At 44.3% G+C, this 24,036-nt stretch overlaps 1 protein-coding gene across 1 annotated transcript in view; it reads left to right on the forward strand.

Moving 5' to 3' along the window:
- kcnd3 (potassium voltage-gated channel, Shal-related subfamily, member 3) overlaps nt 1–24,036 on the forward strand; it is a 91,558-nt gene that overhangs the window by 50,637 nt on the left and 16,885 nt on the right. The window contains exon 2 of the mRNA XM_084553122.1: nt 23,471–23,639. Coding sequence (XP_084409248.1) covers nt 23,471–23,639 — 169 coding nt within the window. The remainder of the gene's footprint in view (nt 1–23,470; nt 23,640–24,036) is intronic.

The raw sequence follows: 24,036 nt of genomic DNA on the forward strand, positions 1-24,036 counted from the left end.
CACAGGCCTGAAAAGAGGTCACTGTGTTTTGACCTTTCCTGGTGGGAGCATCCTGCTTCTGCAAGGCTGTGTTGTGGCCCTTTCTGCGCACCTGTTTGTCTTGCCACGTGTGTCCGGCCACCCTGCCACGCGTCCCCTGTTTCTTTGGGTTTGCATCTGTACGATCTAATTTGCAAAGTTTGACCCTGCCGTCTACCCGAATCACCTCCGATGAGAGAGTAGCTCTCATACCAGGAAGTCTGGAAGAAAGAGACGAAGTGAGATTAGCCTTGCTTCACCAATTTTAACCCAGCCCGAGAGCCGAGAGATGAGCTGAGAATCACCACCTATGCTTTTTTTTTTTCTTCTTTTCTCACAAAGAAGGTGAGTTAAGATGGAATAGGTGATTACAGGTGTTCTATTTACGGGGGGAAAAAAGAAAAAAAAAGAGCTAGAAGAAGAAAGCAAGTGATTGGAAGAGAAAAAGGTGAGGCATCAGTAGCGAGAAGAGCAGGAATTCTCTTTGTTCCCACTTCAAAGGCGACTCATAGTCATCCGGAGCCGTTCAGTCATGGCTCATTTAATAAACCATGCATGAATACAAAAGCATGACTTTGCTTTATCAGTATAGGGCCTAGTGTCGAAGTTGGGTTGTGACAGCTGATGTGGAGGAAGTGACACAGTTGTTCGGGTGATAATGAGTTATAACGAAGCGGAGACGCTGATGACGACAGCACACCGGCAAATGCTGCGGGTGTCTTTGTTTCTAAGCTGTCTGGATGATGCTAGATGGAGTAAGTGTCTGTGCCGGGTGCCGAGTGTGTTTGTGTGTGTGTGTGTGTATATGTGTGTAGGCAATGGCCACAGGTAGTAGTGAAAGCGGCAGACCTCCTGGGAACAGAGCCATCTCCACAGGGGTTTGAATGCTGCCATTGTTATCTCTTTTCCTGCAGGGCCCCGCAAGCTTTCCCCTGACTTCTTAGGGCACAGTATCTGTCATGACTTTTTCTCTCTGTTGCTCTTTACAGGCATGCAGTCTGTAACATATCCGGGCTCTTCTGTCGGACACCATGCGACCTTTTGGCTTTCACATATACGGTATCTGTCAGAAAAGCTGGCTGTTCGATTGGGACTGGGCTGTTTACAGGTGGATGTGTGTGTTTATTTATAAGGCAAGGTGCTCGTTTACTGAAAGAGACCCCGGAGATGTCTTCTTTGTCTCATCCTCTGTGCTGAGAGTTTTCTAATTGCACCATTAGACCAATACGCTGCCCTTTTAACTCGCCAGTGCAGCTCATGTAGGTTATTAAATGTATTTTCTGAAGATTCACAGTGATATGGCTTTGTTTACAGGCTACATTATATTTATCGATCTTGTGCATGACTTTTAGGACAGTCTAACTGCTCTATTATGGAAGCGGTACTAGGCCGTGTGCTTGTAGAGTATCTTTCTTTTCATATGAACAGTTGGCAGAGCATCTCTGTGCGCCACCCTGCAGGTCTGAAAGGGGCGGAGCTTGCACACAGTCTGACACTTGCACATTTAGTCAAACGTGGCTAACACAAGGCGGCAAAGCTGGAACTTTTTGAAACTTTTTTTTTTTTCCTGTCTAATTTCCCCTTATGGTAAAGTCATGAAGTATAAGCGCACAGATAAAAGGCGGGCCATAGGTTCAAGTTAAAGCGAAGGCCACAGAAATGAGAGGCTTTGTGAGCCTTAGTCTTTAGGAGCTGTGGGACACAAGCACCAGATCGCTCCCTTTTGATGGTAAGTACAATGTGAGCCCTTGTTCTCAGTGGGATAAGAATAGTCTCCCTTGCATTGCAATTCACTTTTCTTCTTTTTTTTTTTTTTGCTTTTTTGCTTTTACTTTCTGCTATTTTTGCTCAGTTACTAAATCTATATTCATACTGCATATGAACACATACTCTAAGTGTGCGTCTCCAGGATGAAACAGTGCTCCATTCTGTGCGTTTAATGTTAAATCCGTGTTCTTTCATAATAGCTGTGAGGGAGCACACACGAACTTTAGCTGTAACAATAGCAGAGAAGGCCTCGAGCTGTGATGCGGAGCTGCACGGCTCTCTCACCGAGGGGGGAAGAAAAACCGGGATGAATTATTCACTACGTTTCATCTTCGTGGCACATCAGGTGCTACAAATTGTGCTGTAAATGTTGAAGCCCAGACAAGTGCATCATGTCGGACGCAGAGCGGGCATATGGGGGAGGTAATTGAATCCGAAAGGGGTGTTATCAGGACCAGGGCAAAAAAAAAAAAAAAGAAAAAAAAATTCCTCATTTATAACAGTAGCAGCTCGGATGTTTAGCTTTTATATTTATCCTCTGTAAACATGCTGACAGTTATCTAATTTGATGGCCTTTGAAAACTCAGCTACGGCACAGAAACCGCAGCTGGCGCCTAAAAGCAAAATGTGAAATGAAATGGAAAAAAAGTGCCTATTTGCTGCAATACAGTCAGTCTAAACTGATTTTGATTTACACATTAAATGCTTAACTATAATATTCACACAGTTGTCTGTGCGGTTGTGATTGCCTGTAATTATTGTTATTACATAAAAGTATGATGTTTTTTTCTCCATCAAATGAGAGAACGTGTAGCTGAGGTGCTGTCTCTGTAATCTCAAACAGTGTGTGCTCATGTGTGATGTGCAAATGTGTAGCCATGTGCTTCTATAATGTGAATGTAGTACCCACAGGTGATGTCATGCTCATTAAGGCGCATGCTCTTTCTCCCCACCACACACACACACACACCACTCCCCACTGTGCTCTAATAGAATAATGGAAGAATACATTCATATTTTTAGAGGTTTAGCTCATCTTGGTATAATGACATGCATTATTCCTTACTTTCTATTCATGTAGCCCTAATTGTCCTCGGGTTTGGTGGTTATGAAGACGTCTCTGCAACCGTTTTTATACCCTGAGACAAACGTTATCTGGTTAAAAACATGCGTTCACTGTTCAGTGTGTTCACCGTTCCCTGCCGCAGTTGAGCCATCCTACATCTTTTGAAGTTATTGTGTTTCCTCCTCCTTAATTTCCTGCCTTGTCTGTTTGTGCTCGCTCTGCTGCGAGCCTACGTACACCCTACACACACCTCCCATCAGCCCCCCTGAGCCCCACATGAAACGCCTGCTCTGCAGCCAGCCGGCGCTTGCTGCTTTGGAGTCCAAGCAGCAGGCTGACAGTCGGCAAAGCCTTACAAGGATATTCTCAGCTGCCGCTGTTGTTACCGCTGATGACCCACTAGACCTGTTCTGTGGTATACTGATGTGGTTCGATATGCAGCGTGGGCTGTGTAGGAGTCACAACACTTGTTTAAACACTCATTCGCTCTGGCTCACTGGAACTCAACCTGCATGCTGAATTTAGCTCTCTAGCTCTGTCTTTTACTGCCTTCACACTGCGTAACGGCTCCTTTTCTTGCTGCATTGCATTTTTTTTTTTTTTTTTTTTTGTCTTGCTTACACTTTTTTTTCTTCCATTACTTTCTGCTTAGACTTTCCATGCTTTGTACTCTTTGTACTGTTGCACTACTCTTTCTGTCTCGATTAGCACAAGGATTCATTCTTGTGTCATTGTGTCTCAATTTCTTATTCTCTAAGTCATACAGTATTTCCCCACTACAACAGTCAAAAATTATGCTTTCTTAAAAAGCCCAGTGGGAGTCATGAATAATTCTTTTGTTTATTTGTCTTCTTAGGCCTCAAAAAGCTCTGCCGAGATGGCTATGGCCACCGTGGCCCCAAGCGGGTCGTTGCCTGAAACCGTGCTGGAGGGGGATACAGGTTGAAGGCAGAACAGATTAAATAAGCCAGGAGTCATCGGAGCCCCAAGGGCACTGCGTTTTGCCCCAATTAATTGTGTTTGTCAGCGCGTGAAACTCCAAGGTCCCAGCTCTGGCAGTAAGACGAGAGTGCAGAAAGGTCTGGTATTGCTCAATGTTGCCATCCCCTTCCAGGCTTCTTCTCTTGCCTTTTCCTTCCTGAGGTGTGTCAGCCTCTGGCCTGGACCACCAGGTACACATAGCTCATGTGGCAGGCGAATTCAAGCTACTTTAAGATTCGCACCTCTTACTGATTTAGTGGCTAATTTAAAACAAACTTTAATCGTCTTAGTAAGTTGATTACATTTCAGCCAATTATGGGTGTTTTGGAACAGGGCTTGGATGCTGTGTAATGGAACACAGCTTTTGGCTGCGAGGGACCTGTGGGGCTCTGGGTTATTGTGAATGTAATTGTGTGGAACTAAACAATGGAGCATCATCCACACAGACAGCCTGTGGTTAGCCCGATGCAGCCCTCACAGATGTGTTCGCGAGTCTGCGTGTGTGTGTGCGTGCATGTCTTACGCCGGTTTGGCAGGTTTTGTTTGCGTGTATATTTCGCTGGCCTTTCAGAAAAAATAAAATCAAGCAGACGTGGTCATAAGGTTGCAGGCAGGCGTGAGTAGGTAGGTTTTTGTTCTCCTTTTCAGTCAGTTGGCCGACTGACAGAGGAAGTAGCAGCCACGTTTTGGCTAAGCTGAATGTTTTGAACAGAATGAAGTGTAACATCTAATTTGCCTCTTGTAAAGGTCAGTGCACACAGTTTGACTTCGGAGCTTTTGGCCATCTCCACTGTGAACATTTGGGCTTTTTTTTTTTTTTTTTTTGGTGGGTTGTCGGAGTAAAACCCAACTTGGCATGTGGTAAAATAGCATTTCTGACATCTTGAACATAAGTCCACTTCCAGAGATGAGATGTGAGGGGGGGAAAGCGTGTATCTACCTTATGTGTACTGTATATGAGAATGCTAATTGCAACTTTCCCGCCGCCGGCATTGTGGCAAAGAGGCTAACGTAGCTTGAATATTTGGCCATAGGCTGTTTCTTTGCTCCAGGCTTACCACACATACATCTCTTCGCACGCTCCTGCCTTGCAAACAGCACAAGCGAGCACACACACATCCACACACACACAAACACAATACACGAGGGGGGGAGCTGGCAGGCCTTCTGGTTCAATCACATCAAATTATGAAACAGGCTAATATGGAAATGGGATAATAATCATGCAAAGTTACACACTTGCATCTTCGCGTTTGTCTCTTGCAGACCTGCAGCCTTTGAAATGGAAAAGCTTTCAGTGCAACTCCAAATGTTTACCGAGGAGAACGGAATTTCCATCTGTGCTTTTTCCATAACCCTGTTAGTTGGTTGTTTTGAAGCTGGTGACCAAATTAATAGGTTGCACGGCACATCATTACAAACACCGCCGCCACAGCATTTCGCAATCTTCAACAGTTTCCTTCACGGAGACAATAACCGTAATATCTTCATCTAAATGTTAAGCAGAAACTTCTCCTGAGAGACAGTTTATTTGTAGATAGAAAAAATAATAATAAATGCCCATGAAAGGACTCTTACCATCTATTTCTCAAGCTAATTTGTCGTAAACTATTCTTGATTGCTCAGGAGAGTGCACTAAAACAGGATTTTAAATGAATATTTTGCTCTCTGTTGGCACCAATTAGTTAGCAGAATGCTCAGCAAGTGGAAAGTGAAAAATATTTCATTTGATCGGGGCTCCCTTAGGTTAGCTGCAAACCTCTTTAGGACGCCTCTCTTAAGGTTAACAAGGATGGCCCTTAGCAGTCGCTTCCAGGAATTGGAATAGTGCACACACACACACACACAGAGAGTATGGAGTGGAGCATGGTAGAGTTTATATGCAGCTACTCAAGGGCTCCCTGCTGATCTCTGCTCTCGCATCGCAGAGACACAGACGTACAGCAGCAGCAGATTTAGTGTGTTTTCCACTGCCTTGTAGTTTTTTTTTTGTCCTCGCACAGACATGCTTCCAGAGGCAGACAGCAGTGATGTGTATCTGAGTTTTTGTATGTGGCTGGCGGTGTGTTTTATGTGCGTGTGTGTGTGCAGTCGGGTCTTAGGGTTGTATATTCCTTCCCCAGCAGCTCTGAAATGTTTTGACAGAGCGATTGGCCTCAACATACACAGCTCAGAAGAAGGAATGTCAGGCCGTGAAAGTCTACTAACTCCACCGGAGCACAGTGGGCGCGTGTGTGACTGCTTGAATCTGCAAATATGTATGTGTAAATGGCAAGTACGCGTCTCTGTTTGGGTTTTTTTTTCTGTTTGTGCATCTTTCTCCGCCACAGTGCATATGCTAACACAGAGGGGCCGGGCCTGCTGGTAGCATTAACGGCACTAAAAATACCATGCTGTTTTCCCTCGCCATATTGTACGCAATATATGTTAGTGTTGATGAGGTTTCCTGGAGGGGTGCAAAAGAGGGTATGAATAACAAAGATGAAATCTTGGCTGTATTGTCATAGGGGCATAGATGTTCTTCTCCTGAATGCTGTTGTCTACTACTTAAACATAATGAGCTTCCTTGGCTCACATATATCGGCATGCCCTATCCATATGGACGCATTAATTGCATCCTCCAAAATGCGCCCATTCTAAGCTGGTCAAGGGAAGAGTGGGCTGGTAAGAGGGCAGAGATCAGCCGGCACACCAGCTGCTTGAGTGCATAGATGGCAATGATGGAGGCAAGAGGCTAGAACAGCCAGCTGGAGAGGGCAGGGAGTGGGGCAGAGCGAGCTCTGGAGAAGGCCAGACGCCCCGGCTGTCAGGCAGTCTGCGCGAGCTTCATTTACAGGTGTGTGCAGGGTCGTGTTCTCTCACGCAAGCTCAAGCCCTCCCGGACGGATTTACAAGACAGACATGAACAGAAGCTTGGTATGTGTACGCATGTATCTGTCAGCATCTGGTATGTCTACAGAGTTATTGCAGATGTGAGGACATATGTTAGAACAACAGTAACGTATAAGCTTCCCATCTTCTTCTTTGCTCAACTTCTTTAATCTCAAACATATCCATATACACTGATCAGCCACAACATTAAAACCACTGACAGGAGAAGTAAATAACATTGACCCTCTTGTGACAATACAATGTTCTGCTGGGACACTTTTGAACCTTGCATTCATGTGGATGTTACTTAGACGTGTACCACCCACCTAGACCAGACCAGACACCCTCACCCCATAGCAATGACACTCCTTGATGGCAGCAGCCATCCCCAGCAGGATGCAACCTGCCACAGGCAAAAATGGTTTAGAAACAACTGTCATAAGGTTTTGATCTGGCCTCCAAATTCACTAGATCCCAAACTGATGAAGTATCTGCAGGATGCACTTGAACAACCCTGATCCACAGAGGCCCCATAGCCCCCCCACTAACAACAACCCGTTGCCAAACACCACAGGAGAGACCTGGGGTCACCAGGGAGACCTACACAATATTAGGAAGGTGGTCATAATGTTATGCCTGATGGGTGTAAAAACAAAATAAAAAAATGCTAGACGACAAAGAGCGCTCAAAAAGAACATAAACTGGTAACCTGTCCACAGAGGAGTGTCAGGTCCTATCTGGTGATATACTGTACAAGAACACACTGGACTGTGTCTGGCTTTCTAAGTGTGTGTGTTTGGACAGAAGCCAAACGGGGATCCCAGCCAAAGAAGGAAGAGTTTAATACAGAGCACGTCTTAAAGGGAGGGTGAGAGAGAGCAGCCCATCTGTCCACGGAGAGTGGTAGAGGTTAATGCAATCCCTTTAAGTGGACACAGAGCCAGTTAAGTGGCAATCAAGAGAGCAAGATACTAAATAAGTCATACACTAAAGCCCACTGTGGATGTAACCTCGTTTTGTTTATTCCACGACAAACAGGCAAACATTCTGTATAAAAAAATGTTTAGAATCAGATATCTCCCTCAATAGTTTATAAAGTGTTCTAATATTTATGAGAGGGCTGATGTTTAGCATGCGGTTTGTGTCTGAGGTTTGTCTTTTCTTTCCGTAGATGGCTATTCAGGGACTCCTAAGGTTCCAACTCCAAAGAACAAAGCTGAAAAAAAATGAACTTGACTTATTTAGTAGTATTGTAGTAGTAGTTTTAACACTCATCCAAGTGACAAGGTTTTTATTAAGAACATCGGTAGGTGGTGCCAACTTGAGAGTCATCTGACTTGGGTCTATAACGACCCGATTATCACCTGTAATTAGAGAAATTAGTTTTCTTCCTTCAATGAATCTTACTCTAGCAGCCCGTTAAAAGCCAAAGACTTCAAACTCTTTTGTTTTGTTTTTATAAACCATTACTTGGAAGACTTCAAACCTTTACAGACATATTAACATTCAAATGCCAGCCTGAAAGGCATCGGGGTTGTGTTATGCTATTGACCAATGTTCTTGGATGCTGCAAAGAACGCCATGAAAAAAATGCCACCATGCCACCTCATGGCCTTCCGGCTTTGAGGTTTATTTTTGTGAATGTGGCTTGCACGTGTGCGCACATGTGTGGAAGGAGATCCGAGGGAAGGGAGCTTGAACGCAGCACAACCTGATAGATTGGCTGTGCGCAGCGTTTGAGATGGCTGTCTGATGGATTAGTATCAGTGGCATTAGCGCTGATGTGTGATGGAAATGATTTGTGATGCCTGGATTCTCCCCCCATCTTCCATCCTTCTCAGCTGATCCCATTACAGCTGAGAGGCTTTATATCATCCATCCCATTGGTTACTGTATGTTTTCGTGAGCGTGTGTGTGAGGAACATATTTTTGCACGCACGCACCTATACGTATGTAATTTAAATGTGTATAATGCCCCACAAACTGTGATCTGAAAGCTTGATTCTGTCAGAGATGTTTCCTTCCTCCTTCATTCATCACCATGGTTACTAATTGGCTTACGGTGCATGTTAACAAGCTGTCCCTTTCATATTGGCCCCTGCTCTCAATGTGGAACACATTTCTTTTTCCGTTCAAAGGGTTAATCCCCAGCACTCCTACAGAGAGTTACTCTTTTTCCTGCCACTCTTCCTTTGAGGGTTATTTTTGCGTCTGACCTTGAGGAAAAACTGACCTTTTTGAAATTAAAATTTAATAGTGCCTGCATGTAGCCTGCCCTCTTTTCCGCACCTCCACCCACTGCTCTCTCACTCTTTCTCACACACGGAGCGCTCAGTCAGGGCACAATCAGACAGAATCAATACATGAAATGTAAGAGTGGTTCTGCTCAAACACTCCTCTCCGCGCTGCTTCACATCAGAAGACCTCACCTGATGGTCTGGCCAGTGCTTTGACAGGCGCCGCATCAGTAGCTCTTTGACTGTTTTACTTTTTTTTTAAAAAAACAACATTTCTCTGTCAGTGTGGTGCATAATTATCTGCTACGTTCTTTTTATGCTATCGCTCTCTCTGCAGACTGAATCCTGAGCAGATGCTAATAGTTGTTCCCATTCTGACATTGCTTTAGTTAAGTCCCCGGTGTGATGTATCCACAGTTGCTCCTACACAGACACCGTAACACAAAACCAGTCCTCATTACATGTCAGGATATATGACCGGCTAATTCTCCCATCAAAACCTAACCTGGCAACCCGACACTACACCCACGCCCGTTTGACGATGTGCTGCTGGGGACAACGCCGCAGCGACCTGGTCAAAGATCAAGTAGCTCTGCACGATTCGCACATTAACCTACATCTCCATTCTGATTCGATAACAAGTGCCTGTCATTGAAGGGTAGAGTTGCAGTGTGGGATGAACCCTGCTTGGATATAGGCTTACAGAAGGCGTTTGGATGTAACTTGGCCCAACACTAAAGGGCCAGCTTTTCAGTTCAAATTTAGCAGGGGGGGAAATGCCAGGGATGAATTAGTGATGTGTTGGAAAGCTCCAGAGGAGCGTGGAGTACGGACTGATGGATAAATAATACCGATCATAATACAGTAAACATTGCGTGTGGGTAGCTACATGTGTGTAGGGGTGGGTGGTTACACTGCAGGAGTGGGAGGACAGCATGTGCTGCGCTGTATAGTGCATACTTGTGAAACTCTACAGTATATATTTACAGTGACACTCGACAGCTTATTTCTTGCACCCACACAGCCAAACAAAAACACCTACGTGCACTCTTCCCCCCCCCACCTGTCTGTGCTGCCTGTTGTGAGTCATCTGCCCAGTTGGAGAACACACACATATGGGCGAAGGCACATACACAGAGGTGACAAATTCCAATAAAGCTCAGAGCTCTTTTCCAGTATGTGTGCACAGACTGTCTGACATTTGGTCTATGCCCTGGGGGCTTCTGCACATCCATTCCGCCCCAGCAAAGGGGCCTGTCACTGGGCCTCCTCTCTCCCACAGGTAGCCTCCCTGGAGCTCACCTGTTATCTCTCTGCATCCTGTGCCTGAAGCTCTCCCTTGACTGCCCTGGGTGCTCCCTCTGTTGAATCATACACGCACCAAACACACATGCCAGTCTCGCCAAGGCAGTGAAATAGGACAGGAGGCTGGGCTGGAGACACCTCTCCTGAGTCTCAGTGTTGGCCTACTTTCTCCTGCAGCCTACTTTTCTTGACTAACACACGCATCCAGACAGCTACCTTCATCCACAAACACTGATCCATTCTGACAGGCAGACTGTTGCCACAATTGGTTTGGGGGGTAAAACTGGTACTTATACGCCCTTTTGATTCTTGCATTTAATATGTACAACTCACTCATCTCAGTCTTGCCATGCTTACATTTCACGGATAGATATGTCAAGTCGAGATGACACGTCGCTGCCTCCGACACTCTGAGCAGACAGCACATTGACCAGCCTAGAGCGGATTTAGAGGCACCAGCGAGCTCGGGTTGGCTGCATTGACCGCCTCGGCATCACACTTGCTCATAGATCAGCGCAGTCGATGCTGCCGTTGTGGCGGACACTGATGAGAAGAGCCATGTTGGCCATGTTCACAGTCAATAAGTCAGGCAGCGTAAAACAGTGTGTGATAAGCCTGGCCTGCAGTGAGCCAATATTCTCGGCCGCAGATAAACAATCTGACAGAGACATCTTTGATTCAAGGGGAGGCGGGGAGAGGGGTGAGCAGCAAATTGTGTGTATCAACTCCCGAATTCACTTTCAGCGAGATCCAGCTTTGTTGGATACTCTCTGTGTGAAGTGAAATATATTTTTTTGCCTCTGAAACTCTGAACTACAGTGTGGAGCTTAGAAGAGGAGTGTCTGTGAAGCTCTCAGAAACCAGTCAAGTATGAATTACACTTAAATCAGATGGGTTTGATGCTCACCCCTGATACGTTAGATTAGCGCTAAACGCTAACCGTACCGGGCCCTGCTACCATAAATGTGTTTTGCTGCCGCTAATGGGTAATGTAGCCCCGCTCTAATGTAACCTGCCACTGATGTTAATGTAACCCTTTTAACCGCAGTGACATGGTACTCTGTATGCTGCTCAGCATTGCAGCACTCACAGGGTCCCCATGACAACAGGCAACATCAAAGAACTGAGAATAAGAGCTGGCTTTGGTATTGAAATGAAGGACGGATGAGAATGTGTTTTTAGGGCGATGCACTCCAAATTATTGAAGGATATTTAAAATTTACTGACACACCGTAGACAGAAAAAAAAAGACACACAGGACCCCGTGTGGACCATTAACGTATTCCCTTTCCCCTCACGCTAAACCCCACAATCTGTTTTAATTGATCGAACAGGCAGCGGTTTAATCCGAAAGGTCCACAAGCTACAGGGATGTGGGGAAAAACGGCTTCAACCGTGGAGCCACGTGGGAGCGTGGGGACAAACAGGGGACCGGAGCTTAATTAATTTCTACCATCTTCTGGGGAAAAGTTCAATATTCAAGTCAAGTCAATCACCATGCTGCACCACCAGGGCCTCCGAGAGTGTTACTGGTATCGACTTTGTCAACACATTTGGCTACTTATTGACGTGCCGACACTGAATTAGATTGTAGGAGGCAATAGCTTTCCAGTTTAACCGGTATTAAAGTCACGTGCAGTACCAGAAAGGAAAGACAGCGGCACCCGGTGATAGTAACTACCTTCTACCGTACACGTAAGACTGTAGAACACGAACACACTGGAGCACACACTAATGCATGCACTCATTCTGCATTACAAGCTTTAATCACGCGAGCACATGCAAGTCCTTCGGGCTTTGCGAGAGGAGGAAATGTCTCAGGTCTGACCAAGTTAAACAAATGCAATCACTGTGACCCGATTGGGAGGATTGGGAGTATGTCTGACATCCTAAAATGCGCTCCACTATCCTCTCCCCCCCTTTTTCTATCAGTTTATCTCTCCTCCCTCTGTCTCATTTTGTGTTTGTCTCTGTCGAGGTCACCCTCAAATCCCACCTTCCCCTTTCGCTTCCACCTCACTGCAGTCTCTTTCCCCACATTTGCATTTTACTCCCCTTCCCTCCCTTTTAATGTATTTTTTATCTTCCCCATCTTCTGCTGCTGCTGCTGCTCCTTCTTCCCTTTGATCCCTGCGTGAAATGCGCACCGGGACCAGCCCGCCGGTCACCTTGCTGTTACGACCGCAGGCCTCTTGCAGAGTGGAGATGACCCCTGAACTCTCCTCCTGCGACCTTTCTCTTTCCCTCCTCTCGGCTGTGGCCTTATCTCGTCGCACAGTGTCGCTTCTTTTCATCTCTGAACATCTGTAACAGCAGGGGGGGAAGCACGGGAAGGGCAGTAGTGAACTGGTGTTAAACAAAAAAAAGAAAAAAAGAGGCAGATAGGATTGATTACCGTTAGAGCAGCGAAAATTGGAGGAGACTTATAATACTTGCCTACAGATGGCAACATCCAGTCCCTTACAAAAAGTCTCTCACTACACATCTGTATAAATGAACGAACAAAGGGGAAGCTTCTTTTGAACAGGAACTTACTAAAACGGGGATAAATCAGGGTGAAATTGAGGCAACAGTCAAGCCAGTGGCTGGTGATGATTCTATAATTACACACAGTGGTGCTTCCAGCTAAATACTGACATCAGCTTGCTAACATGGTCGCAGTCGCAATTAAACGTCTGATGCTTAGCAGATAAAGTTTAACATTTTCACTATATTAGCCAGGACGTGCTTGGACTTGACACAGAGAGAGCGGCTCAGGCTGACAAGGATGTCACTCGTTTTCCAGATATTTGGTTCTACTTGTCACGTCCTTGCGTCCGTTACATTGCCGGGGCTCCAAAGTTGCCACATGCCTTGTAATTGCTGTGTCATTCCGTTTTGTTTTCTGCCCTCCTCTTTCCTTAAATTGCTGACTATAATGTCACGCACTATTAGAGGCATATACAGTAGTGGCGCTGGAGTTGTGCAGGCTGCCGCCCTGTGAATTTGATCGTCAAGTGAAAGATGTGTTTACGGCTAAATTCTCTTTTGTTGCTGTCTTGCATCCAGTAATAAAGGCCCCACTCAGTTTTTGTTTGAAGCTTAATTGAACCACAGCTCCTCAGATTCTCTACTCCGTACCTTTTCCCTACCTCTCAGTGTACCCGAGATCGCAGAGATAGATGAGTTCCTCTGTCAATTAGCTAACAGACACTCTTACCAGCCCTATGATGCTTTAAAGTATTTTAGCAGAGTGTAGAGATATGCTATTATCACGACTGTGTACATAACTGCACACTGAAAATGACCACAACCCATTGTTAATGCCAGTACTGCCGTCGGCAGAGCAAGCTTTGGGGCCTCTTTCCGTCTCAGATGTAATTCATATTTAAATGTTGTTACGCTCCTTTTCTCCTGGTAATTGTGTTTGAACTTCCTGGTTACTCTTGGAAGTGGATTCACTGAAGCATTCTGTTGATCGCAGCCTGGTAATCGCTAATTACAAAGGCAGCGGCACACGCATGCATTGCGGGACGCTCTCGTGTACACACACATTCTCACACACAAATGAGCGAAGCTTGCAACGGGGTTCCTGGCCATTACTCACCGACATCCTGGCGAGCAAGCCCACTCGCACAGCTTAATGGGGCTCCTCTGAAAAACAACATCTGTAACGATACGTGTACATTTCCGAAGTGAAATTCAGAAGCTTGGCGTGGACTTGCTGCTGAATATTTTTCGGGGGGAAAAGATTTGAGCAAGTGATGCTCCAGTGAAGCAAGCAACAAGTTCCAATGGCTGAGCGTTATGAGAACCTGTTCATAAATGGAAATAATATATTCACCCTTAAACATTAACCTTGCATAGACACAGTGCAGGAGAAACATGCTATAAAGCTAACATCAGCTTATTTTCACCCTCAAGTTTTTATGCATCCAGCCTATACAGAGCATTATAAACATTGACTTGTAGTCTGACCACCTAATGAATGTTTTTTAGCCTACACAAACTTTTCTAGTTATTAAAAGTCTGATTATGTTCCCAACAACTACCTTAGCATAACAGCTTTTGGGTGACCATGCTGATATCTGCAGTTTGTTGCCGGGCAGGTAGCATCTGGATTTTGTCTTCAGTGGGAGAGCGCATAATCTGCATCAATTTTTGGGTCAAATGGTCTTCTGGCTCAGTGCTATGAGGCCATGAAGGCTTTCGCTTTTGTCTGTATCCTCTGCAACCCTTTGCCATTTCATCCACAAATTTGTCTCCTTTCAAGCAGTTCTCTGTTATCGTCCATTTCCGACATGTGATGAAAAGCGTGACACGCCGTGCAAATTTAAAAGAAACAAAAAGAGCAAACCAATCTGATTGACAAAGGAAAGGTCATTGATCATATTTTTAAATGGTTTTACCGACACATCAAAAACACGGGTATAATGACGGAGAGCAATGAGACTGAGTCAAAGCAGTAACATTTCAGACAGTAAAACCAAAACAACAACCTGAAAGATCCGATTACACCATCTAATATCATTATCAAAAACCACAGGAGCAACACAGTGACAGCTTCTGAAACCTGAGCTTGTTCCAGAATAGTAAGGGGCATAAGATACTTTACTGATAGATTTAGAGTATTATAGAATGTGCTGTACGGTTACTAGAAAATAACACAGGGACTGTGAACCTCCCTACTGTTTTTCTGCATGCCTTACATGGAAATAGCCCAATTGTACCATAAAAGATTATCTTCTCTGATCTTCTTTACAGTATATATAAATATGACTTACTACTGACCTAAAATTAACTGCAGGTACTTTAGCATGATGATATATGCTAGGGCTGTACAGTTAAAATCAAAATCAAGCATTCTGTCTGGCCACAGTAAACATAAAGGAAATGAAGTAAAACCCACTAAGATGTGAAAAGTCAGTGGCGAGATATTGTAAGTGTCAGAGTCAGTCCATTCAAAGTCACGGAAAGGTGTCGCAAACTGTGTGTGTGTGTGTGTGTGTGCGCGCACGCACGTTACAGACAAATGGCGGCAATCCTTTGGTGTGATTCCGTGTAAGACTGGCTGTGAAGTGAGTGATGATAATGACCTTTCCTCTGTGTGCAGTGCGGTGTGAGAGTAATTCCTTTCACTTTATCAATTTATCTGTGTGTTTCTTTCTCCCATTCCCTTCTCATCACTTGACAAATGCAAATGAGGAAATAAGCCAGATGTCTGCCACGGCACGGAACTCTGGAAGGCTAAGAAATCGGATTTGCCCATGAAGTCCTTGTTGTGGTATTTTTTTATTATTTTTTCGCATGGAATAAAAAGAAAACACTGAGCGTTCCAGTGTGGTATGCAAATAAATACATTTTCTGATTCAGTCCAGCTACGTGCCAGGTGACGGCTTCGCATTTACTCTGGCTCCAAGAACTTGTTGCAGCACCAAACACAAAGCTGAACAAAAACACCTTTTCTGTAAATTATATTCTGTATTAGGACTAGTTTTAGGGTGCTACTTAAGCTACTGCTTAAGTAGAAATGCTCATATTGCAAGTATGTGAACAATAGCTTTGGGATTTGAAATTCGGTCCTTATGTTCACATAAGTAAACGCCTTCATATTGCAGCAATACAGGGGTTTATTTCAGCCTTGCAGTGTTCTCCTTGGCCCTCGTGACCCAACTGTAGTACAATGAACCCCATAGGTGACTTTCAGTTTCCTCCTGCAGACAATAAGAGGTGGCTAACGGGAGCTGAGAGGCAATAAATGCACTGGAGACACTATAAGAGTAACCATAATGCCACCTCCCAGGAACACTTTTCTGTTTTCATTTTCACAGATTTCATCTGTAGCCATTGTTCCTACCTAGGTTTCTATCGTACTGTTGTTCAAAACAAGGTCACTGCTGCAATTAACGTGCAATTCAAAGACAACTGATTCACACAAGAGCTGTCGCTGCCACTCAATTCAAGCTTTGCGTTTTTATATGTCATCTCATTCAGGCACTCACCGTTTGTTTGACCTGGAATATACCTCCTCTTGTGATGTGGCATTTTATAGAAACGGCACAGTTTGGATATCCCTTGTCTACCGAGGGCCAAATGAAACATCCTCGTCCTCCTCAAAAGAATTTTGAACCTTCTTGACTTTCTTAACAAGGCCTCTTGCCAGGCAATCAATTTTCTAATAAGTCTTAGCCGAGCTCCACAAATCAGGATTGCAATCAGAGTTCATATCTGTGCTGGGTTGTCTTAGGGGAGAGGTGAGGCTATTATAGCTGCAGAGTATCTGATTAATCCACATTAAGACGTCTTTGGAGGCATATTCAGCGTAACCTATCAAACCCTCTGCACACTGACACTATCTGGATCTCAGTCTTTCTGTCGACTCACCTCTCTCTCAGCTGTTCTGTTATCTTTTTCCTCGTACTCTCTTCGTCTCTGTTCTACTACCTATCTGTCTCGTTACCTGTTGTCCCTCCCCCTCCTTATTTTTGGCTTTCCTGCAGTGACATTTGTGGGGGTGATTATAGATGGTAGTCCCATCCCTGAAGAGCCATGTGTCATCAGAGTTACTTCCATCTGAGTGAATGGCCATGAAATGTCAGATGAGAGTGCAGATGGATGGGTGGTTGAGGGTTAGAGGCCTGGAGAGTCAATCTTTCACTCTGTTGAACCCAAGAGAGCTAAGCTTCGTTGGCCTGTGGCAGGCTTCCCAGTAAGAATGGAGCTCTCTTAGCACTTATGGATAAATTTATGAGGCCTCATCACGTATATGGCCTCTGGTGTAACACATGTATTTACCATAGCAGCACTGAGCTGTGAATATGAATTGTTAAGTTTGGTGAAATTACCCTTCTTTGTATATGCAGTTTTGATTTAATGCAGTGTCACCCACTGATGACTGAAAAGCAGGCATTGTGTCAGGACCGGATAATGGTTGTTGAAGTTGCCATTTTGCAAATGCAGATGGATAGAGACGCAGTGAAGAGCAGTTTTAGAGCTCGATGTGAGTGGAACCAGCCGTCGGCATCTTGGCAGTGTCTGACTGCACCAAACTCGTGGCTAATTCAAAAAATGGGGAGAGAGGTGGAGTGCGAGTGGAGCTGAGATGCGTGACTGATAACCATGCAGGCTCCAAGCAGCAACCGGAAGAACGACACAGAGAAGTTTGACATTTCTGCCCCGCCTCAACCATAGAAGACACTTATTATTCACAATTATCAATCATTTTGCATGTGATTTTTTATATGTTAGCCATATGCTGATACATATTACATAACCCAAAGTATTATTAAAGTGGAGGCTCTATACACTGATCATGCATAACATTATGTCCTAATATTGTGTAGGTCTCCCTTGTGCCTTCAAAACAGTTGTGACTCATCAGAGAATGGACATGGGCCTTCTGAGGGTGTCCTGTGGTGTCTGGCAAAATAATGTTGTTAGTGGGGGCCTTTGGGTCCTGTGGGTTGAGGGGAGGGGCCTCTGTGCATCAGACTTGTTCCAGTGCATCCCACAGATACTTGATTAGTTTGAGATCTAGTGGATTTGGAGGCCAGGTCAACACCTTGTGCTGTTCTTCATGTTTTTGAGTTATTTCTAAACTGTTTTTGTGTGTGTGTGTTAGACTGCATCCTGCTGGGGATGGCTGCTGCCGTCAAGGAGTGTCATTGCTATGGAGTGGAGGTGCCTGGTCTGGTCTAGGTGGGTGGTACATGTCTAAGTAACATCCATACGAATGCTAGGTCCAAAAGTTTCCCAGCAGAACATTGCAATGTCACAAGATGGTCAATGTTATCTACTTTACATTATAGGTGACTACCCTGTTTTCTACAAAACACTTGGCTATAGATTACAAAGCTGCATAAACAAATATAGGCTGCCGACATACTGTAGTTATCTGAATTGGTCGTAAAGTAACGATGAAGACGCATAGAATCTGTAGTAGCTCTCCAAGGTGCTGAAGAGTCCCAGCACCCTCTCAGCAAAACTGTTGTGGACAATGATCAATGATATAGTTTGTTTCTTCTATTTTTCTTTGCTGGCAGAAATAACGATTGGATTATTCTTAGTGAAATCTCAATTGATGCTGAATACCGCGCCTCAGGTTATGACTACAAGATGAAAGAAGCCCACTGAGCATGCCAGCAAATGAATACAGAGTTATTGGGTTCGCACTTTCACGGCTCAGCGGGTGGAGCAGGGTCAGCGGTTCAGATTAAAGTCTGTGTCCATGTGTCAAATTTCCTGAAAATGACTGGTGGGAAAAATGTAGCAGTGGAAGCTGAAACCGGAGTAGGGTTGTGATTTTTGCTAGAAACATAATTCAGAGGTTAATGAATTATCATAATATAATATAGGTGATAACCTAATCCGTTAGTCGGGGAGCTGTTTAGCTGTTTACGTGTGCAATTTTGTAAGTACTTTAAAACCTACAAGTTGAATTTAGAAGTTAATCTTCCACATTTGTCTATATTTAATACATTTTTGTTAAGACTATTTTCATTATTCTTTAATAATTCTGTTTGAATGCAATATGTAAAAGGGATGATCATTTTACCAGCTACACCTGTTGCCCATGATGTTGGAATAAAATATATTTTTTTTTCCTCTTCTCATGAAATGATTGATATATTCCTGATAGGTAAAGTGTATGTCTTCTTAAAACTTTATTGGTCAGTCTCTTCTAAACATGTAACTGATGTGTATAAATAGGAATAAAAAGAGAAATTAACCTGAAATCAACTTTATGGGCAGTTTAAACATATATGTGTAATCTTTCCATTCAGTTAACTTGATCGTTTTTTAATAGGTTCGTGTTTTATGTGTCGCTGTCAACGCCTCGCTGACTTACGGGAACACACACAAAGTAAACATGTCACACATACTGTGCACGCTAAGACATGCTCATTAACGCTGACTGTGCAGTCTCCCGTGGTAGGTGATTTCACTCTCTGGTGGGTCAGTCGCCGCAAGGGATATGCGGTCCAAACCGAATCACTCGGGCTGTACCTGGATGGAACCATGGAAAATCACAGACAAATCACATGGCAGTCGGTCTGTAAATGGAAACTCAACCCGCGTCGCTCCTAACACATCTCACCATCCAGCTTCTCTCACTCTCCCTGTCTTTTTTAATAGCTGCTTCCTGTCGTGAAAGTCTCACCGAGAATGACACCATAATCGTGCGGCACATAAATAAAGGCGATTTACGACACACAAAGTGAAAACAAGTACCTCCAGTAAATGTATTTTTTTATCTATACTGAGTTCAGATCCATTTACGTCAAGCTTTTTGTGCAGATGGCTTTTAGTATGCAAATAAATAAAAAGTCCTGTCACCACAACAACCGCTTAAAAAGCGTACGCTAATAGTATTCGTGTAAATAGTGTTGGTCTGATGTTGTCTCTTGCTCATTGCCACTTTCATAATGGTTGTTTTCTATTACGCCATATGGCTGGGTTTAGCTGTGGGTGTTTATGGGGATGAGCTGCACTTTGCCGACCTGCCATGACACGACCTGTCATCATCACAGACCTGCGTGTCTGTCAGCTCTCAGGCCATCACCGATAAGCACATCCATCACACGTACCTTCACAAAAGCACTCAGGCCCACTCAATAACCCTCCATCCATCCTTCCTTGACTTTATTAATACAACCCGCAGAGACCCGGCCCTCTTACGATGAGATGTGACAACCCTGACCAAGAACTGACCTGTCGGCCAGACCCGGGTGTTTTCATGCGCGTGCTGTACTGTAATAGTTCATACTGTACACAGCCAGCACATGGTTCTGGGTGTTTGTGCACATTTTAGTAAGGGGGAGAGCTGCCGGAGAGATAAAAAAAAATAAATAAAAATCTTCTGGGTGTGCTGTGTCTCCCAAAAACATATCTCTCCTTCCAGTACCCCCACCTTCGACGTCGCCTTGTGCAGTCAGATGCGGCGCCATCATTCACAGGAGAAGAAATGAACCTCGTTTATCACGTGCGCAAAAGACGCAAATTATGGCTTTTTCTTTCTTTAACGTGCACTGTTTCTTTATTTCTGCGCCACGTTTAATGGCATCATCACAGACGGGCCAGCTTGACTAAATGGGAGCGGCAAATTGACTGTAGTATTAGCAGAGAAGGGCCTCTATCAGGCAATCTGATAGGATCCCATTAAAGAAAGCTTGCAGATGAATATGATTAGCTTTTCATTCCCCCTAATGGAAACATCTTCAGAAGAGGGGAGGAGATGAAATGTTTTGTGGTGATAGGGCCTTTGTACCACTGATGGGATTGTTATTGCCTAATTTGGGTAGAAAGGCCATTAAAGTTCTTGGAGGGGACGATGAATGTTCTCTGTAAGTATACTCTCTGGTTATGGCTGTGGACCAGTGGTTCACTGTGTGTGGGCAGTGCTTTACTTTGTTGACGCGACTACCACCCTCCACTTAAATGGCCTCACACTGGGCTTGCTTTTTTGCCGAAATCTGTGACTAATGAGTACGAGCTTTCATCTCCCGTTTCATCTCCCCCTCCTCCAAAATAAACTGAATGGGTCTTTTTTTTTTTTGTCTGCGCGGTGTGTATGTGTGTTACCGCAGATTTTACTATCTCCAGCAGACTGTGACAGGAGTGCTTCATTAGATTATAAAATGACTATCAGGAGCGCAACTTCTTAGGCAGATTATTGTTCATTTGTGGAGAGCCTCTCGGGTACCGTTTGCCAAGTACTCGAATAACAACCAGCGCTATTGTGTGTGAGCTGTCAAAGTGGATCAGTCTGATAAGTGCTATTCAGATTCGGGATATTAGCATTGGGTGAACTTCTAAAGTGTTGCGCGAGTCCTTCTAGCCGTTTACGGGCTTTCTACGCAAATGTTCGCCCCCTCGTCGTGTTAGGTCGCTTATTATTTATGAAATTATGGTGTATCGTAAGGTTTTATAACAAGAATCACGGTATCTGATGGAAGGTTTATAACTCAATGTAGCGTGGTGTGTCTTGGTTCATGTGTATATGGATTCAATGGGGGGGCTGTAATATACCAGATGCATCAGAGGACTATTGCCAATTGCACTTCCATCCTTGTGCCGTTAGTATAATGTGAATTTGTTTGCAGACTACAATTACTGTTGATAAGAAATAAGTGGAAGCAAGTCATTTCCTGAAAATAATTCGGCAAAACCATGTGTGACATGTGTTTTTTCTATTGCACCAATGAGGCATAACATTATGACTATTGTGTAGGTCTCCCTTGTGCCTCCAAAACTCATCAGAGAATGGACATGGTCTTCTGATGGTGTCCTGTGGTGTCTGGCAAAATAATGTTGTTAGTGGGGGCCTTTGGGTCCTATGGGTTGAGGGGAGGGGCCTCTATGGATCAGGCTTGTTCCAGTGCATCCTGCAGATACTTGATCAGTTTGGGATATAGTAAAGTTGGAGGCCAGGTCAACACCTTGTGCTGTTTTTCATGTTTTTTTTTAGTTGTTCCTAAAGCATTTTTGAAAGCTGCTGCCATCGAGGAGTGTCATTGCTATGGGGTAGGGGCGCCTGGTCTGGTCTAGTTGGGTAGACATGTGCTTTTACATGTCTAAGTAACATCCACATGAATGCCATGTCCACTGCCATCTTGTGACAATGCTATTGCAGTGTTATTTACTTCCCCTGTCAGCGCTTTTAATGTTGTGACTGATTGTTGTATGTATTACTGATGAGGAGTATTTAGAATTCCATAATCATAGCTGGCTGTTGTTGAGTAAATGTTTAGCATTTTCATATACAATGCACTTTATAGGTTTAATTAGTCAGTGAAGCAACGAGTAACATTAGATAAATAAATGCAGAGGAATTAATCAATAAAGGAAAATACTCATGTCGGGACTTCAGACTTTTTCCTTATATGGCTGATACATGTGTATGACAAACTCAGCATAAATCCTTCTTAATAGATAGCGTTTTAGCGTTTACTGCGTATGTACGTGATTCCAGTAGACCTCTATGCAATATGCACCTATCTGCGATGTATATCTCCACTCCACAGTTCACCGGGAGCACTGTGTCTCAGTTTCACTGTTTTCTGACACGTTGCATTGCTTTCTAAAGCGCTTAATGTGACGGGACGGAGGAGAGACAGATTCCCCTGCAACATTTTGTCGCTGTCTTTCTGGGTTTTCTTCCACGACTTTTATTTCCAGTCCCTCAGCGTGAACACTGCTCCCTTGAATCATTATCTCGTGTGTCTGCAACACCTAAGAAAATTTGTAATACGCATGTCGACATATGTAACGGCATGCGCTCTGCCCCCCGGCAAAAAACGCTGAGGTTTTTATTGTGGTGAAATTAATAAACGGGGAGTTTGAAGTAGAAGACGAGGCGGCTTTTTGAACTGAGTTGCTGGTTTATACAGATCTCTGTGGAGGGCAGAAGGGTCGTCCTTTTGACGATCAGTTCACAGCGCAGCGCTTAAAGACATTTAGGTTCAGGCTCAACTTGAGTCAGCTCTAATAAATTCAGCTGAACTTCTTGTTTAGCTGGAAAACAAGAACAAATTACCTGCTCTTTTCACTCCTGAATAAGAAATGAATGCCATTAGAAAGAAAGGTTGTTTTCCCAGCTTAAGCTGTGCGCCCTTAAGTTTTGAAATCTCTTCTCCTCTGTCTTCTGATTATTTCCTTCCACTGTTGATTCCCGCAGCATGGCTTCTACCTTGGTTTCAAAAACAAACAAAAAAAAGGATTTGATATAGATATTGCAATTGTGTTGTCTGCCTTCGAACTCAAGACGAAATTGCTTTTGACTTGCAAATATTTCAGTCTGAATTGGGTTAAATGGCTTGTGGGAAATGTCCCTGGCATTCACAGTGTCCTCCTCTTTCTCCTCTCTAAAGGTTAATAGTATCTGCTCTCGGTGAATGAGCCAGTGGACTTTACTGTGCCACTCAGCGGCAGCGGGGGGTTTTGGTTGGAGCCTCTCTCATTCTCTGCTAGGGTGGAATTGAGGCAGCAGGTCAGGTTTCATTCTGGCCAGGATAGATGAATGCAGCTCGGACCAGCCAGGAAAAAGCTATGAAATCCGCGTAGAAATGGAGTGAATGGGCAGCAAATTGAAATGGCTGATGGAGCAGGGCGTGTGTGTTTCTTGAATGACCTCCAGACGTCTGTGCAACGGCTGCAAGGTTGAGCTCTCGCGGACGGATTGGATTAAATGCATAAAAAAGAAGTTTAACCAAACGCATCCTCTCTTCCCCTCTCTCACCTACCACAGGTACGGAGACATGGTTCCCAAGACGATCGCAGGGAAGATCTTTGGTTCGATCTGCTCACTGAGTGGGGTGCTGGTAATTGCCCTGCCTGTCCCTGTCATCGTGTCCAACTTTAGCCGCATCTATCACCAGAACCAGAGAGCAGACAAGCGGCGGGCGCAGAAGGTACAGGTGAACACAGTTTTATTTCCCTTCAACTGGGCCTCAGAGGGTTGGACCTACAGACCTACAGACCTACAGAGCTCTGACGTCTCTGCACCTCATAGGGTTCAGATCTTCACTAAGCATGTATACTGTAGGCTGTACATTGACTTCACATTAACAGTAAGCACGTGGTACCTACCATTTCCAGTGAGTATCAACATTCTTTCATGGACTGCTTTCCTTGATGTGAACACGTAAACCCTGACCTTCCCTTATTATGAAAAAAAAATACATTTTTAGACAATTTTAAATCCTTATCTAATATGTCTGTATGTAACTTCAAGAAAGAATTTTCAAATTTTTTTTGGCCAGTAATGTCATAGAGGGGTTAAAAGGGGACAATGTAATGTCATACTAATCATAA

Source organism: Chelon labrosus (genome assembly GCF_963514085.1).
Source record: "Chelon labrosus genome assembly, chromosome: 10".
Lineage (NCBI taxonomy): Eukaryota > Metazoa > Chordata > Actinopteri > Mugiliformes > Mugilidae > Chelon > Chelon labrosus.